This window comes from Cystoisospora suis (genome assembly GCF_002600585.1).
Source record: "Cystoisospora suis strain Wien I chromosome Unknown contig_1985, whole genome shotgun sequence".
NCBI lineage: Eukaryota > Apicomplexa > Conoidasida > Eucoccidiorida > Sarcocystidae > Cystoisospora > Cystoisospora suis.
The window spans coordinates 23,914-41,606 of record NW_027154784.1 but is presented as its reverse complement, the minus strand read 5'-3'; the positions used below and the strand labels follow the sequence as shown (position 1 = coordinate 41,606).

Below are 17,693 nucleotides of genomic sequence, written 5' to 3'. Positions count from 1 at the left end.
TTCAGCTCCTCCTCTTTGATCGGTTATTCTTCCTGTTTCTGGACCTCTTTCGCGTCATCTAACCCCCGCCGTTCTTCTTTCTTTCTATCTTTGTTCATCATTTTCTTCCTTCCCAGGCGGAACCGACCGTAGCATTAGCATAGCATAACTTTAGCATAGCCTTAGGCATAACCGCAGTAGCAGGAGGCGACACGTCTGTCCTCGCTGGGGGAGTTGCTTTAGAGTTGAGGGGAGAAGGGTGGGAAAGCACGGCGAGAGAGGAGAGAGAGAGATTCTTTCGATAGAAAGGTAGATAGGGAGTCGGTCTTTTTACGTATGAACGAATGAATTCTTGCCTTCCCTTTCTCTGGGAATGAAGAAAGAATTGGAGGTGTGTAAGATCTTCTTGATTCGGTAAGGACGTGTACCGTTTTCATTCCCCACCCTCCTTCTCTTTGGCAAAGAGTGAGGGAGGGGGTGGCGGATGCATTTAACTAGAGAGACCATCCATCACGTTGAGCTGAGTGAGGTTCACGCCATCGCTGCGCTTCCCGCGCTTCGATGTAAAGAGAGAGAGAGAGAGAGCCATCCTTTTCTCCTTTCTTCTTCATCTTCTCTCAAGTAAACCCTCTCACCTCAAGGACATGGAGAGCTGCAAGATTTGAGAGATGATACCGAGTGTTGCAAACACCTTTCGGCTTCATTTCTTCTCTGCAAGGAATTGCATGCGTAGCGGGGGAGTTAAGAAGGAAGAAGAAAAGTTTCCATCCAGACAAGCAAGGGAGTGACTGACTGAGTGGGGAGATGGTTTTCTACTGCGACTCTGTTTATGGATTCCCCTCTTCTTTCATCGACCTCTCTTTCCTTGTCGTTGTAGTTCATTCTTCTTCCAAAAGACCTTTCTACAAAGAAGAAAAAACACTCCTCTCCTCTTCACTCCGTGAAAGAAAGAAAAGGAGACGACGAGCGCGTTCTTTTCGATTACCCAAGAGGGTTCGGTCGGTCGAACGCGTTGGTTTTTTCTCGCCTTTCTTTCTTTCCTTCTGTCGTGTGCTTTCCACCTTGTCGTTTTTCAATTCTTTTGGTATCCGGAATTCTCTTTTTTCTCTTCATTTTGTTTCCATCTCTCTTTTCTCCAGTTTCTTTCTTTCATAGAAAGAGTCTCCCCTTCACTTGATTGACAGATTCGTGAGTCGATTGTATTGAGTTGTCTTGTAAGTCAAAGGCTTCTTCTGCTGTTGGAGAGAGGTGGAGAAATGGTTAAGGAAGAAATTGCCCTTTTCTCTCTCTATCTTTCTTTTACTCCCTACTTCTCCCCCGCCTTTCTGGAGAAATCTCTTCGTTCTTCTCTTGGATCAGTTTGAGGTGTTGGGGCTCAGATTTCTAGACGTAGTGGCGCTTTCCGGGATAGAAACAGGAGGGCCTAGACGGCAGGGGGGGGTCGGGAAGTCTTTCTTTTTGACGTATGAAATGAAGAGTTCTTACGGCTTTCTCTTCTCCACTCAAGTCTGTGTGTGAAAGGTTTCTCTTTTGCCCTTTTGTTGGTGGATTTCGAAAAGAGGGTGTAACAGAAATTTACATCACCAGGCGCCTCGCTTCTTTTCTTTTTCTTCTCTTTCGTCTATCTCTTGACTTCTCGTTGGTCTTCTCTTTTCTTCGTATGCATTCCCCTGGCAGATCATCGACATGTTTCAATCAGGTGTAAAGAAGAATGGGAAGAATCTGTTCTTTTCTTTCTTCTTGGTTGTGATATTTCTGGTGTAGTCTTTCTCGTCTTTCGACAAAAGATCTATTGGCGAATCGTCTCGATCTCATCCCCCTTCCCCCTCTCTTCGTTGTCGTCGGGTGTACATACACCTTAAGTCTCAGAGGACTTGTTGGGGTGTGTCTGGAACTCGCTCACCTTTCCTCTCGGGGGGTTTTTCCTTCAAAGAGATAAGAAGTCTGGTTTGTTGCAGAGAAAAGAGAGAGATAGAACAAGATTCTCTTTTCTTCTTCTTCCTTTGTGACTCTCGTTCATCTTCCCCTCCCCCCCCCTTCTCTGGGCTGAAGATGACGGGTGCAATCTCTGTGGTTTTCTTGTTGTCTTTGTGTTTCTTGTGAGAGATTCATCATGAAGGAACTTCTTGAAGGCTTTCTTATGCCGTCGGCAATCTCTCCTCTTCCTTCTTGTTCTCCCTCCTGTCTTTTCCTTGTTGTCCCTCTTTCCTCGTTAGTCTCCTGCTCTTCTCTTCATTCTTCTCTTCTTTCTTCTTCTCATCTCTCTCCTCAAGGACCAACTCGGTCTGGAAAACTTCTACGGGTGGGTCGAATGTCTCAGCTTCTTAATTCTTCTTTCTATCGTTCTCTGTCTCCTCTTTCTCATTAGTAAATCATTTCTTTCTCAAGACCCCATAGTCGTCTTTCTTAGTTCCTTCTTCACTCCTACTCCCCGTCCGTCCTTTTCCGATGTCTTCTAGGACTTTTTCTTTTCTCTGTTAATTGGTTGTTTCTTCTCTTCTCCTGATCACGATTTCTCTTTTCTTTCTTTCGGACGTTGGTCCTTCTTGCACTTTCTTCCGACTCTGAGGCTTCTTCATACAAATCTTTCTTTCTCTTCAACTACACAGGAGAGGTGACAGGGAGGGTCGGTCATCCTTATTCTTTCGGAAGCACTTCATTTCTCTGTTTCTCTCATAAATAGAGTCTTTCCGAGGTTATCGTTCGTCCGGGTCTCATGAAGAAGAGAACTCCCACTGCTCCGCGAGCTTCTTTCTTCTCCTGGATCTGTCTCATTTCTCTTTCTTCTGTTTTGTCAAGCTCCATGTTTCTTCTCCCTCGTCTTTCATCTTCTCCCTCGCAGGCGTCAGCTCAACTTTAAAGCTAGAAAACGCGTCACGAAGATCTTCTCTGTCCTCTCTCTCTTCGCCCCCCTCTATCTGACTTCTTCTTTTCCATCTTTTTCCTTTCTCTTCTTGTTCTTCTTCCCCCTTCTTCTTCCTCTCTTTCATCCCCCCTCTCTCTTTTTCTTCCTGTTTTAGCGATGTCTCTTCAAGATCTTAGTCAACTTTCTTCCTCTTCTGAAGCGCCTCTTGCGCCTTCACTATCTGAGCCGCTCCCCAACTCTCTTCAACAAGTTCTTTCTCCCTTCGCCTCTGCCGGCATCTTCGGGCAGCAGTCCCCGTCAGATTTCACATGGATTGTCGCTGTAGGGGCAGTTGTCTGTTTCTTAACGGCCTTTGCTATCGGAGCGAATGATGTAGCGAATACCTTCAGCAGCTCTGTAGGCTCGAGGGCGATCCCCCTATGGGCGGCTATAGCCATGGCTGCTGTCCTCGAGACTCTAGGAGCGACGTTACTTGGGGGAGCGGTCACAGATAGTATTCGCTCCAAAATCATCGGTAAGCACGAGGGGATCGCAAAGACATTTTCTTCTCTATGAACCAAATGAAAAATGAGGAGACAAAGAAGAAGCAAAAGAGACAGAAACTCACAGAAAGACAAAAAGAATGACGTAACTTTCTGTCTTGTTCAAGATACATAGATAAAGAGAGAGATTAAAGAGAGATAAACAGATCGATGACATAAGGAGATACATAGACTATAGAGAGATAGATAGATAGAAAGGTCATGTATACTTCTGGTGGGTGCTTTCTTCTCTTTCTCGTTCTTGTGAGTCGATGTCTTTCGTTTTCTGCTTAAGAGGGTGATGATAGATAGGCTCGTAAGTAGTAGTAGTTGGAGGAGGGGGAGGAGGAGGAGGTGATTCATTGTTGCGGTTTTCAATCATCATAGATGTAACAGTGGGTCTCGTGTTAAGATGAGCTACTCATAAATCGCCCCACAATGCTGGGTGTCTCCATCGACGTAAGCACCCTCTGATACATTCTTCATCTCGTACCCCCCTGGCTGTCTTTTGATCTATCTATCTATCTACCTTTATCTATCTGTCTTCAATCTATCTATCTATCTGTCTATCTGCTCTGCCTCACTCCCTTTCTCTCTGTAATCTATGTCTGTCTGTTACGTGAATGGAGGTGTGTTTTGCTTCTTCTCTCATCGATAGCCGCCGTCGTTCGGAAGGAGAGAGGAACCTTTAGAGATGTCATGAATCGCATGATCATTTTAACAGGCATCAACGGAAGGCAATAGTTATACTAGTCAGTCGTTAAAATATAGAAGAGTAGGAAAGCTTTCTTTAGTCAGGAAGAGAATCGAGAAAGAAGCTGAAAGATTTGGAAGAGAAAAACTAGAGGGCAGGGACAGTGAATCTCTCAGCTCTCATGTCAAACACACCTTGATACATTTCCTCTCTCTGAGAATCTCTTTTTTATCTTTTTGGAGTGTACATGCATCAGGATCTCCATATCGCGGAGATAGTGACCGCTTTCTCTTCTTGGTCGATCTTCGACTCCCTCACATAGGCACTTCCTTCGCTTGTCTTCACATACACATTTCATTCATACCTACATACATATACATATATACATATATGTACATACATAGCATTGTGTATGTACACCCCATATAGATCTATTTGATTTCTAATGTTTCTTTAGGTGTGTGTGAAGGACTTGACTCTTCTTGCTATCTAAGGGATGGGCTGTCAGGAAAAATCTCACGCTTTCTTGTCTTTTTTCTTTCCTCCCTTCATACTTGTTATTTTCTTTCCCCCTGATTGATCTGCCTTCCTATGTCTTCCCTTTCTTTCTTTCCTTTTTCTTTGGCCCTTTTCTTTCTCATTCTTTCTTTCTTTCCTTCCTTCTTCTGTCTTTCTGATTAGATTTCGCAGTCTTTACAGATCAGCCGTCGATCCTGATGACTGGGATGTTGTGCGCTTTGATCGGCGCGGGTCTGTGGCTTTTCCTCGCAAATCACTTCAGTCTTCCCGTCTCTACCACTCACGCGATCATCGGATCTCTCCTCGGATTCGGTTTAGCCTCCGGAAACGTGCATGCAATTCGATGGAAGCAGGTCGCTTTTATTCTTATCTCATGGGTTCTAGCTCCTGTCGCTGCGAGTGTAGTGGGAGCGTCGATCTTCGTATGTCTACGGGGGATCATTCTGAGAAGTCGCCATCCATTGAAGCGAGCAAAACGGTAAGTCAGGGATGGAAAAGAAGAGGAAGAGGAAGAAAATCTTCTTGTTATCGGGGTGCTTCTTTCTTCTCTTCATCTTTCTCTTCTTCATAGGAGGATGGATGATCGCGCATGATGCTGGAGGATGCTTCTACATGTGATGATAGAGAGAATGATGGATGGTGACGGCTAGAGAAAAAGAAAAAAAGGGGGGGGATAGGGGTGAAGAGAAGGAGAAAGAGTGAAGGAGAAGAAGATAGATGATAGTAGAGGTTGTGTCTTGAGGAGTTGTGTATTTTCTCTTCTTGGCATGTGTCGGGGAGGGGAAGGATAGAAAGGAGGAGTAAGAACCTGACTGAGGAGGGACTTTGGTGCTTCTTCTTTCTCCTTTTTGCACGGGAGAGAATTAGTTTGCTCTCTTTCGCAGTGATTTCATTCCTTATAGGATGACCTTCATTCACATTCTCCTGTGTGTAGGCGTGTATGTACACTTCATTTCGGGTGTATGTACACCTCAGTTCGTGTGTATGTACACCTCCTTTCTCTTTTTTTTTTCAGGTTTCTATGGTTTTTCATCTGGTTGATCACTCTAACCTTCTCCGTCTTCCTTGTGTTTAAGAATTTCTTCGAGATCAATGTCTCGTGCTTACAGGTAATAAACGACCTCTCCCCCCACCGCCTGTATGTAGGCTCGCCTCCTCTCGTGTCTAACCTTCTTTCTCGTCTTTCTTTCTGCCTTTCCTTAGTCCGGCAGATGAAGAAGTCCTCTCAAGGTTGTTACGTGTGTCATAGTCGTTTTTACACGTACCGGAGCAGTACGAACAGACAGAGAAAAAGAAAGCGAGAGATCGGTAGATAGACTAGAGGTAGATAGAGATGAGAATGAGAGTGAACTTGAATGATTCTTTTTCTTAGAGTTGCGTCTGTATACCTACTTCCATAAGGACAAAATGAGAGAAAGAGAGACAGGTAGAAAAAAAGATTCATATAGGAAGGAGGGGGAACGAGTGTGCGTGGTAATGTTGTGCTAAGAGATTCCTATATGGAGGAGTAAGACGAAGAGGAGCGTTGATCGAAGGTGTATCTGTCTGCATGTTCTCCATCGATCCATTCACATGTACCGAAGGATCACATTCAATATCCTGTACACTGTGATCTTGCGCCCCTATCGCCACACGAAGCTCTTTCATAGATGTGGCCGTGGATGGTTATCTATCTATCTATATATATATATATGTAGGTACATCTACACACAGGTACAGAACTTGGTGGGTTTTCACGAAACAGCAGACTTGTGATTTCTGGTAGATCGTTCTTTCCTCCGTCGATGATAGCGGTAGAGCCTCGTGGTGTATGTACAGACTGTGTTCTTGCTTCACCGTTCTGAGGCTCTCAATCGATGTCGTACCTATCTCTTTTCATTCTTGTCTATTATCTTGATATATCTTTCTATCTATCTCTATGAAACCGTCTCTCTTTCTGTCGTCTCTTCATTCATATCTGTTTCGATGTATGTATATATATATATATTTTTATATGTGCCGAATCATCTCTCTTTCTATTGATTCACTCTTCCTTCACATGTATCTCCATGTTTATTTCTATCTGTCTGTCAGTATCTGTATGTATCTTCTTTGTGTGTTCTTCCTTCTTTCTCTTTATTTGTCTTCATCTCTCAGGACGTTCCTGGTAACGGCCAGATAGAGCAGTACCCCTGCCGTATTGCTTGGTGGGCGGACGCTCATCCAGGTGTAGCTATAGGGATTTCTATTGGCATCTCTATCTTCTTGACTCTCATCATATCTTTCCTTGTCTATCGCTTCGCCATGCACCGAGTTCGAGCCTACAGAAAACGCCTCAACCATATGAGCTCTATAAGTGATCAGAATGGTAGTGACCGTCACAACGGTCTGTTAGGGAAGCAAGGAGGGAGTGGCGTCGGAAAGAAGGGAGCCGGAGAAAGAAAAGAAAATGGCTTACTCAGAGAAGGTTTAAGCATGATGTCGACGGACAGAGAACCTATCATGATGTATAAAGAAGGTTCCAGTGAAGATCAAAGACAAGAGAACGGTAGGAAAGAAGGAATGGGCGGAGAAAGAGATCATGATCATGATGTTGAAAGACATGACGGGGGTGGATATACACCCGAAGGAGGTGTACACACACCCTACAGGGGGACTCATAGAGGAGATCTAGACGGTGGCTTAAAAGAGGGAAAGAGGGACGAAGAGGAGACGAGAGGAGAAGTGAAAATGGATCATGAAAATAAACAAGTGCAACTTAAGAATCATCCGTGGATCCCCCCTGGCGCAAAGAAGACAAGGAGTCAAGATCATTACACGATTGAGAAGGGGACTGAACAGGTAAACTCAACGTCTTCTTCCCTTTCTTTCTTTCTCTCACTTTCGAGTAGGGAAGAATTAGAGACAGGAGGAGGATGAAAAGATCTCTCTGCTGCTTTTCTTCCTCTCTCTATCTATGCACTGTGGGTGTCTACAGGTGTATGTGTGTAGAGATCGTGTATAACGAGAACGTACATATGTTTATATGTGTAAATGTATCTATATGAAATCGAGTACGTCGAGGAGGATACGATAACGAGGCAGGATAAGAAGACGGGGACAGTTTGCCTTAGTAGCTAGGATCGGCGGTAGGAATCTGTGAAGAAGGTCTCTGTTCAGAGAAATCTATTTTTCTACGAAGGGAAGGGTTGACATATCTCTTCTCTGTGACAGGAAGAAACCGCTGATTTTTTCTTTCTGCATGTGTGTCGTCTTCCTCTCCATAATCTGGTCAAGAGCTGTCTAAATCTCTTAGCCGTGAGAGAGAAGTGTAGGAAAGAAGGACTGAGACAAGATCGCTTTCTCTCTCTCTTCCACCGTGGTTACGTAGAGAAGAAAAGAGAGAGCGCTTGAGAAAGTTTCGTGAGTCCGTATGACCTTTTCTTCATTGTCTCTTGTTTTTCTTATCTTTCAGACACTCCTGTTTGCTTCTCTTCTTCTCGTGGTCTTTTCTTTCAGTCTGTCCACCGGAGCCAACAAGTACATTGATCTCTAGTCTTCTCTTTTCACTTCTTCTCATCTCTTTTCTTCTCGTCTGTCCTTTCCTCTCTTCTCTTCTTTCTTTTGCAGATGTCTGATAACCCTATTCTCTCCTCTGATATGGCCGCCACCATTTCTCCCCCAGAAGGGACTGTCTCTGCTTCGCTTTCTTCCTCTGCACGGGAGACAGGCTTGAACGGCTATGTCTCTTCGACTCCTTCAGACTTTGATGGTCGGCCTTCTTCTCAGAAGACTTCTTCTCTTTCACATGTCCGTCATCCCCCTTCAGACAGTTTCGCAGGAGGAGAGATTGACGCTTCATCTTCTCCTTTATTTCAAAGGATTCTACAGTCACGTTTATCTCTAGAAGGAGGTGCCACAAAGCAACAGAAGAGGACCTCGACAACTTCACAAGACGAATCTGTCTCTCCCCCTCAGCTCTTTCATCCTGTGCCTGTCCATGCAGCGTCGCCGCCGTCTTATAGAGAGAAGAAGAACAAGAAGGATAATGATAGGGGGGATGAATCCTCTTCAAGAGTCTTTCCAGGGGTGCCGACGACGTCGTCTTATGAAAGAGAAGAACAAGATAATAGAGGTGGGCTGAAGTATGACGGAGCACCAAAGGGGTGTGGTTCGTATAGGGAAGAGAGCCCAGTAGGAGGGGGGGATAATGACGCCCGAGATCACTCACATCATGAAGGGCAGGGGTTCAACAATAGGGGGAGTAAGAGTCGAGAAACGTCTCTTCAAAATGGGAATAAGAGAAGTTATGAAGCAGGAGAGAAGGAAGGTCCTTCGCCTTCTTCTTCTCTTTATCGGCCTATAGTAGTTCATTTACCGAGGAAGTCTGAAGACAATGGTCTTCCATCAACTTCACATGGGGGTGGGGGACAAGCGGAGGAGTGGGGAGACGAGCGTGAGGGAGGGAATGGCCAGAAGGTTGTCAGGTTAAAGGATGGGGAGTTGACTTCTCTAGGGAAAGATAGAAGAGGAGAACCGGACGAAGAAGGTTTCTCAGTGAGAGAGGGTCTGGAGGATGACGATGAGGAAGATGAGGATGATCTTCCTTTGACATGGAAAGGAAGGTTAAAGAAGAAATGGTTGAGCATGCCGTGGTTCAAAGATTTGCATGCAGAGGTACCCGATGCCTAGCTGGAAAAAGGGGAAGGGGAGAGGCAGTCGCCAAAGAAGGATGGGTAGAGGTATTTGTCTGTATACGTATGAAGGCTATATACATGTAGATATCTATATTTAACAACAGATAGAGTTATGTATCTTCCGAGGGGTAGATGGAGCAGATGTGGTGCATATACATTGCCGAAACAGTGGAGGGGTGTGCACGTCTCTCTATGTGTGTATAGACGAAAGTCTCCTTCATAGATCTCTTTCTCGACCTCAGAGAGACTCGACCGTTCTGCCGAGAGAAAGAAAGAAGGAAAGAAACAAAGAGATGCCGGACCGTAAAAGTCGGAAGAGGAGAGCGAGAGATGCACTGACTTTTTCTCTGGTTTCTTTGTACACATGTGGCACCCTTATATATATATATATCAAGAACATACTTCTACTCCATGGATATATATATATATATGTATCGGTGCTGTATAGGAGAATGAAGAGAAAAGATACATGCCATCTGAGCGTGAGGACCGTTTTCTAGTGTCATTTCTCTGTCCGTCTCTTTCTTTCTTTCTCTGCGTCTTCTCCAGCTGTTCTTTTTCTCTTGTTTCTTCACAACGCTGTCCCGTCTCCCTTTTCCTTTCTTTTCTTTTCAGGGAGGAGCGGAAGACGAACTAGTTGCAAGATTACATACAGGCGCGGAGATTTTCGATATGGAGACAGAGCTCTTTTTCTCTGCCTGTCAAGTTGTCTCTGCATGCATGGGGTGTATAGCCCATAGCGCCAATGATACAGCTAACGCCATAGGCCCGTTTGCAGCTATTCTGACTGTCTATCAAACAGGGGGAGCTTCAAGCGAGATCGGCTCCCCGTGGTATATTCTTTTCTTCGGAGGGTTAAGTATGTCTCTAGGCTTAGCTTTACTAGGGTATCGAGTGATCAAGACCGTTGGCGTGAAGCTCGTCAAAATCACACCTGCAAGAGGCTTCTCGATGGAGCTAGGAGCGGCATGGGTAAGATTCTCTCATTTCCTATCCCTGTCTCTCCTTAGGTTGATTTGAGATAAAGGCTTCTCTTTGTCCTTCTCACCAGACACCTCACCTCTTCCCATTCAACACGATTTCCTCATGCTTCCTAGCATAGCTTCTTCTTCTTATAGGGCTACTGTGACTACTAGAACTACTATGCTGTGCTGGGTCCTATTCTATCTTTCGTTCTCTTCGGGAACGCGCATGTCTCTTCTTTCTCCTTCTACAACCATAGTGTGTTAGTTACTACTACGTACCCGTAGTGGCAGGGCTTATCATGTATGTATGAGTAGGTATAGGAATCTCTCAAGCTGTATGTGTATGGAGGAATGTGTATGTACTTCTGGGGCAGGTGTTCATGTATGGGGAGGTGTCGTCTTTGTGTTTTCCATGGGGCCGCTTGAGCAGTTTTCTCCTGCAGGAGTTCGTCTTATCTAGAGATAAGCACATCTTCACACGTATAGATAGATACGTGTACATGTATCTATATCTCTACGTGTGTGTATCTTTCTATGTGGATGGATCTATGGACTCTTCGGTATATACAAAAGCATCTTTGTGCAGAGGCTTGTCTATACATGCACAGAATTGAGAGACTTGGTTTTTTATGGGACTTCGCAAGTCACGTGAGGGGCCCTTACATCAGTGAGAAGAACCAAGGGGAGAGGGGGGGGGGTGAGGTATCTGTGGTACAGAGAGAGAGAGAGAGACGTTTTCTAGTGTAGATACACGAGAATCTTTCTGTCCATTCCTATGGGTGCGTATGTGAGAAAGAACCGTCAGAAAAACATTCAAGCTCGGGGGTGTGTCTCCGTCCGGTGACTATTTTCTTTCCGTTATCTTACATGTCCCCGGAGTCTATACACCTCAACGGCGAAGAAGAAGACGAAGATTACACACTCTATGATACAGCTGATAGACGAGATGAATTGACTCAAGATATTTAGATAGATAGATAGATCGATCGATCTCTTTCAACATAACTCCTTTCTTTGTTATCACTCTGTCTTTTCTGCTTTTTGTCTATCTTTGTTCTTTTCTCTTTTTCTTTTTGTTTTTCATTTCAGACAGTTCTTCTCTTTAGTGCTGTAGGGATTCCTTTATCGACAACGCATTGTGCAGTAGGGAGCACAGTAGGAGTGGGTCTAATGGAGCCTCGGTCTTTCCCTCATCGTAGAAGCGGTTGCGGGGGGGCTGAAGGGGGAGGCATTTTGTCACGCCGTCATGTAGAGAGAGAGAGAAGTAGCAGCGAAGCCCGTAAGAAAGGCTTCTGTTGTCACAAGAAGATCTGTCCCTCTTCATTCAATAGTAGTCGTAGATCGAAAGTAGATGAACACCATCATGAGGAAGATCTAGAAGAAGAAAGAGATTTCCATCCTTCTTCTTCATCATCGTCGTCGTCTTCTGGGTGTTGTGCCTGTCCATCGGGCTGTCTCTTCATTAATACAACGACAGTCAATTGGCGGCTCTTCGGAGGGGTGTTTGTCTCGTGGATTGTTACGATTGCTTTCTCTGGTAAGTTATTCTTACCACACAGAGAAAGGGGATCGAGTCGTCTCTTTCTCTTTCTTCTTCTCCTATCTATCGATGTCTCTTGTGCCTTTCTCTCCTCTTCTGCGTGGCTTCTCCCCTCTGTCCTTGTATGTGGCTCTCTTTCCTTCTTCTTAGAGATAAAGTTTCTCTCGCTCAATTCTTCAGGGTCGATCTCGGAGTCAGATAGAAAGATAGATAGGTAGATTGATTAAAGATAGATAGATAGATAGATAGATTCAAGGTAGATAGATGGATAGATAGATATTACCCGTACAGTTCATCTTCAGGTTTCTCGAGGGAAGAGCTGAAAGGTATCGTTTCTTGGTTCGTCGAGGTGTACATACACCTTTCGAGTTCTTGTTTTTTCTCTTGATTTTGCTTCTTCTTTCTTTGTCTTGTCTTTTTCTTGCCCAGCTATGGTTTCAGCAGCTCTCTTCGCTTTCGCTGCGTACTCTCCTCATATCATCTAGATGTCTCTTCAGATCTCGAGACCACACTGTTCGTCGTCTCTTTTGAAAGTTCAAGAAGATATCTGTAAGCAAGTTCGACGGAAAGGAAAGAATGCTGAAAGAGAGGAAGAAAAAAGGAAAGAGAAGTGGAAGACTGATGGAAGGGGAGAAGAGAGACAGGATTTTTTGGAGAACGAGAAGTAAGAGAGAGCGAGAGAGAGAGAGAAGAAAGAGAAGAAACGGATCGATAGATGAAAGATAGTAGAGGGAATCTTGCAGATAGAATGAAGGATAAGGTGAAGAGGTGGAATTTTAGAGTGATGAGTCAGTTGAAGAAGGAGAGAAAGTTTTCTCTTTACAGCAAAGCTGCATGTGCTTTTCTTCTTCGTTTTTTTTTTTCTTGATGATCGTAGCGCAGTCTGTTTAGTTGTCGAAGAAACGAAATGAAGTCTATCACATCGACTTCATTGTTTACAACTACAGGAGAAACGGCTAGCTTGTTTTAAGAATGTAGCTACTTGTATCTCTGTATCTAGTTACTGTGTAGCTAGTGTGTATGTATATCTATATACATATGTGTGTGTATGAAGGCATATACAGGTGTGTATCTATTTTGTACCTCTCTATCATACCGCGGCTCTGTTGAATTTGAGAAGGGAAGGACGTATCATAGAGCTCAGCTGTTGTAGAGAGGAGGAGATAGAGAAGGAAGTCTTCATGGGTAAGAATTAGATAGATAGATAGATAGATCTTTGTAAGAGCAGAGAAGGAACAGTGACGGGGAGGGCGGAGAGAGGGTGAAGGTTTCGAGGAGAAGGCGTTAGATAGGTATGAAGAAGCCATGGCCTGCAAAGAAAGATAAAAAGAAGAAAGGGAGCGTATGAAAGTGTCCTTAGCGGCGGGTGAAGTGAAACGGGCTAAATGCAGAAGAAGTGGTGAGAGTGAGTAGTACCATGGCTCCGATGGAATGACTTGGTGGTCAGATTGACTGATATACAAACGGCTTAGCTGATTAACAGATGTAACGGGATCTTTCGACATGGTGTATGTACAGAGGAGGGGTTGGAGAAAGATCTTGAAAGAGAGAGAGAGACAAGCTAAAGTATAGAACTATCTTGAAGGGGGGATGATAGTTGATTCAAAGATGAAGAGAAGGGTGACAGAACAAGCTTCTTCTCTTCACATATCTTGAAGCCAGTAATAGTCGGGTGGGGCTTTATATAGACGTAGAGGAGAGATTCGGGAGCTGAAGTGAAGAGAGACGACGAAGGATGCAAGGTGTTGAGCTCGTCTCTTCTCTCCATCTTTTCGAAGGTGGCGCTACTTGTTTCTATTCGCCATTTCTTACACTCCTCTGTGTACATAATGTATATGTGTGTTTTTTACTTCGCTCACCTTCATACGTATATATATAGACCCTATATACTTTCTACGGTTATGTGTATTCCTATACACATCTACACAGGAATTTAAAAAGACGCTGGGGTTCTGAGACGCGCGCGGTCATTTGAACCTAGGACAGAGAGTTTACAAGAAAGAAAAAGGAAGAGAGAATAAGAGAGAGAGAGAGAGATGTCCCCTCTGCATATTCATCTTGTTGAAACACGATGTCTATTCCGATAGAACCAAGAGGTTTGTCTTCCTTTGTTTTCAAGGTTAAAACTCCACGGCTTTTTCGGTTTATATAGATTTACATTTGATGTATCTATTCTCATCCTTGTCGATTCCTCTCTCCTAAGAAGCGACAGCCTACTGCATGCTGTTGCTGTTTGGTTTGTCCCCTCCTTGCAGCTAGCGCATGCACATCGACCTTCTTCTCCATTAGGGACCCCTCCTGTTTTGTTCTCCGTTTATTTCTTTCTGTCTTTCTTTTTTTCTTTTTCGACTCTCCTTAGCGTATGATCTGCGGTTGTCTCAACTCTTCATTTGCTAGCCCTGTCTCTACGTCATGTCAAGAAAAACAACTTAGTAGGGGTGCTTGTTTCTCTTCTGTTCGTTTTGTCTGTTGTATTCTTCGGTTCCACGATCCATGAAGGTGAGAAGCCTTTCTCGGGGTCTTGTCTCAAAGGTGGAGACGAACACACTCGAAACACTCCGTAGCAAAGCATGCGAAGAAGAAGTCTCTTCACTTCAAGTTCCTTGTTTGATCTTACAACACCGCAAGAAAGAGTGGAGCTATCTCCTCCCCCCTCCCCCGGCCTTAGAAGATTCATCTGTTCATTCGTTCAGTGCAAAAAAGAAAGACAGCGAAGAGGGGAAATGCGACGCGGCGGAGGATCCCCATTCATTTTTGGGCGCCGTTTTCTTTCGTTTTTTGTTTTCAGTTATCGCGATCTTGCCTCTCATCGCTTTGCTTTGTACAGACAGTTGTTCTTCTTTCTCTCTTGTCGACTAGGGGAGACAGGGGGGGGGGTTGTTTTTTGTCGTGGATGCTTTTCCTTCTGAAAGAAAGAAAAAGATCCTTTGCTGGCGAATGAATGGATTGCTGTCTCTTGTTTGTGTTCGTGGAAACGAATTGATCGAGCATCCAGACGATCAACTGCACTGCATGCAAAGATCCGCGGGCACAGCTTCGATGGTGTTGCAGTAGGAGGGCTTGGGATGAGGAAGGAAGGAATGAGTGAAGGCCAGCAGGGGATAAAGATGGGAGGGGTGCGAAGGGGGGTTGAAAATGGTAATAGAACGGGAGAAGGAAAGAAAGAGAACGCTCAGGCAGCTCCTTAGTTGGGAGAGGTAGAGGATAGAGGAGATATGCCATAAATAATAATGATGAGATGGATTGTTTGTTTGTTTGTCCCACCAACTTTTTCTTGTCATTCTGCGTGAGGGGTGATATTCGTGTCGAAGTGGTGAGAGTTTGAATGCTTTTTCCTATGTGGTTATCAAAACAAATCGCAGCAGGTGGATTTCTTCAATCAAAGACGACGTTCGTCGTCGGCGCAGTGTGCTTGGTTTTCCCTATGGCTGACTAAGGCATGCTTTCTTCTTCGACCGGTGGAGAATCACCATGGGAGATGGACAGAGGAGGCATGGTCCCTTCGAGAATGAATGTGAGGAGCAAAGGAGGACGGGGTGTGGGTGACATGAAGGGGATTTCGTCAAGAACAAAGGGGGTTGTTAGGCTTTTTTGACGTGTCTGTTTGAAATGTGCCATGCATGGCGGGGAAGTCGTTAGAATTCTAGCAAAAAGAAAGTGTGCTGCCTAGCGCACGGGCGGACGGATTCGCCCAGTGTGAAAAAGTAAGCCATGGGGCGGAATAGTGCGTGGATGTTTCGTAGCCGTGATCGTTTGACCCTCCCACAGTGCTCTAAGTGGAAAAAGAATTTCTTATCGGACGTCCACTTTTGAGTGGCTAATTGATTGATTGAGTTGGTTGATTGTTTCTTTTCTTTTTCATGAGATGTTGTTGCGTGTTCTCTAAGTTGTTCATGAGTCCAAGGCGGCTCTTCCTTCACCAGATTCAGGAAAACACTCACGATCCACTTGATGCCACTCTGATTGAACGGGGGGGCACGCGGACAGTGGCGGCATACCTACATAAGAGTACGCCGTAGCTTTCTTACGTCAGCAGAGATGTCTTTGCACAGGAGTGAACCAGGACAGGAATTGTGGCATTCAAGCTGAGGGTGGTGTGACTGGCAGTACTCTTAGAGTGAGTAGCTGGTTCGCATTTGACGACGTCACCCACTGGGCAGACCACGGTACTCTGGGTACGTAGATCGGGAGGCTCTCTGAGCTTAGGCGCCCCACTGAATTATGAGGAGGAGCAGCACATCCTGGAGATTCAGTGCTCCTATCTTTGTGAAAGGGGCAATGCCGGTTGTCAAGAAGTTCCCAGCAGTATGTCGGCCGGCAAGATGAAGTTTGAAAAGGAGCTTAGCAGGGCGCATGGGTTCCAGATATCGTTTCTAAGTGAATGCCGTTGTAATCTCGTGACAGCATTCTTGGGTCCGTCAGCTAGGCTGCACCGCGTCGTACGCAGCCAAGAGAATAAGGAAGGCCCAGAGGGAGGCAAGCGGAAAAGGAAAAAGAACAAGGCCATGAGGACGACTCGAGCTTGTACGGCAGTAAACAGTTGCAGCTCTATCATTCGCCCATCCCATTTTAACGTAGCTATTACGATCGAACGTGTACACAGCAGCAATATCGTGGACACTCTCCAAATACTCATTCGAGCATTCTAGATACCATAGAGGGACTTTCTCCATTTGAGCAGGCTCATTATAGACTTTTCCAATCCAGTCAGCATCAGGATCATCTCTGTCACTCTCTTGCAAAATACCGAGGTCGTCGTACAAAGCCTTGTCAACCGCCGCGTCTTTGGCTGGTTGCTTTTCCTTAAACTCGTTTTTTTTCAAGCGCCCCATTGTGCCCTCCCGTGTACGCTGACCACTGCTTTGCCCAGCAAATCTAGACTTCTGACAGATGGACGTAGCCGTGCAAGAGTTGAACACCCCCTGGACCCCTTGCAGCAGAAGAGCCTTTTCACCCACCATCAGTTTTGTGTTTCCAACTGTATCAGGTCCTATCTCGGCTACGATGCGAGAGCCGTCAGAACACCACACGGAAGCCAGGCAGACATTCCCTGCCCCAAGGATACAGGCCATCGCCCAATATTCATAGTCGTTGTGAAACTTGGAGGGACGGCCCATCCCGGTCGGCACGGCATGATCAACTGGCCGCTTTTTGTCACTTCCCAAGTTATGCTTCTCCACAGCCTCCCAATCTGCTCTACGGAGCGAAACAAATTCTGAGGTGCACTCGCAGGCAGACTGTAACAAACTCTCTGTAATGGACCCTTGTTCCACACGCTTCGCTACGCAAGCAACGCCTACAGAAGACGTGCTCTTCTTGGACGGGGCCGATGACGCAACTGAAGAGGAGGATAGTGATGGAGTAGAGGAACGCACCTCCGGCGGAGTGCACTCCAAGTAGGAAAGGGCACCCGAAGCAAAGCTTACGTCTGCGGACTCCCCTGGTTGCAACAGTTCTTCCACTCCAGATCGGAGGCCTGCCTCCCTTCCTCCGTGTAGTTCAGGGGGCTCCTGCTGAAAACAGAAATAGATCGCGTACACCCCAGGGAATACAGGATGACTGATTGTGGACGATCAGCCTCTCTTTACATCAGCTGTGGTCCCCTCTGTGCGACCTCCCGGCTTTGTGCTGAAATCCAAGGGAGCTTAAGTGACTATCCGTATCTTCTGTGGCTCTTCAAGCAAGACGGGAAACTACGAGACCTCACGCGTACGTGCCGATTTCGTCTCCTGTCAGCCGTCTCGCTCCCTCCCGCTGAGCTTCTCAAACTGTTATTCAACGCAGAGCGGGTAGCTCACCGACAGCAAGAAAAACCGATACTTCATCGTGTTGTTTTATTCTAGTCCGCGTTTTTCATCTGCGCTATCGCATCGGAGGCTGGGGTGCGGCGGGAGTCCCTTGTCTGCTATGATACAGGATTTCGTACACTATGCGTATGGAGAAGAGTTCGGCCA

At 45.5% G+C, this 17,693-nt stretch overlaps 2 protein-coding genes across 2 annotated transcripts; one reads left to right on the top strand and one right to left on the bottom strand.

The window, feature by feature from the left end:
- The first annotated feature begins 40 nt into the window (after positions 1-40).
- Positions 41-15,704, top strand: CSUI_004305 (phosphate transporter family protein). Its single transcript, XM_068064498.1, has 9 exons — positions 41-3,359; positions 4,742-5,057; positions 5,595-5,688; positions 6,716-7,399; positions 8,168-9,214; positions 9,850-10,206; positions 11,289-11,736; positions 12,169-12,403; positions 13,995-15,704. Exons 1-8 carry the CDS (start codon positions 3,002-3,004, stop codon positions 12,222-12,224), a joined length of 3,360 nt encoding a protein of 1,119 aa, XP_067923527.1. The 5' UTR covers positions 41-3,001; the 3' UTR covers positions 12,225-12,403; positions 13,995-15,704.
- Positions 15,705-16,076: 372 nt separating this feature from the next.
- On the bottom strand, positions 16,077-17,249 carry CSUI_004304 (uncharacterized protein; the record flags this gene model as incomplete). Its single annotated transcript, XM_068064497.1, has 1 exon — positions 16,077-17,249. A coding segment is annotated over one exon (1,092 nt), but the record flags the coding sequence as incomplete, so codon positions are not given.
- Between the last annotated feature and the right edge of the window lie 444 nt (positions 17,250-17,693).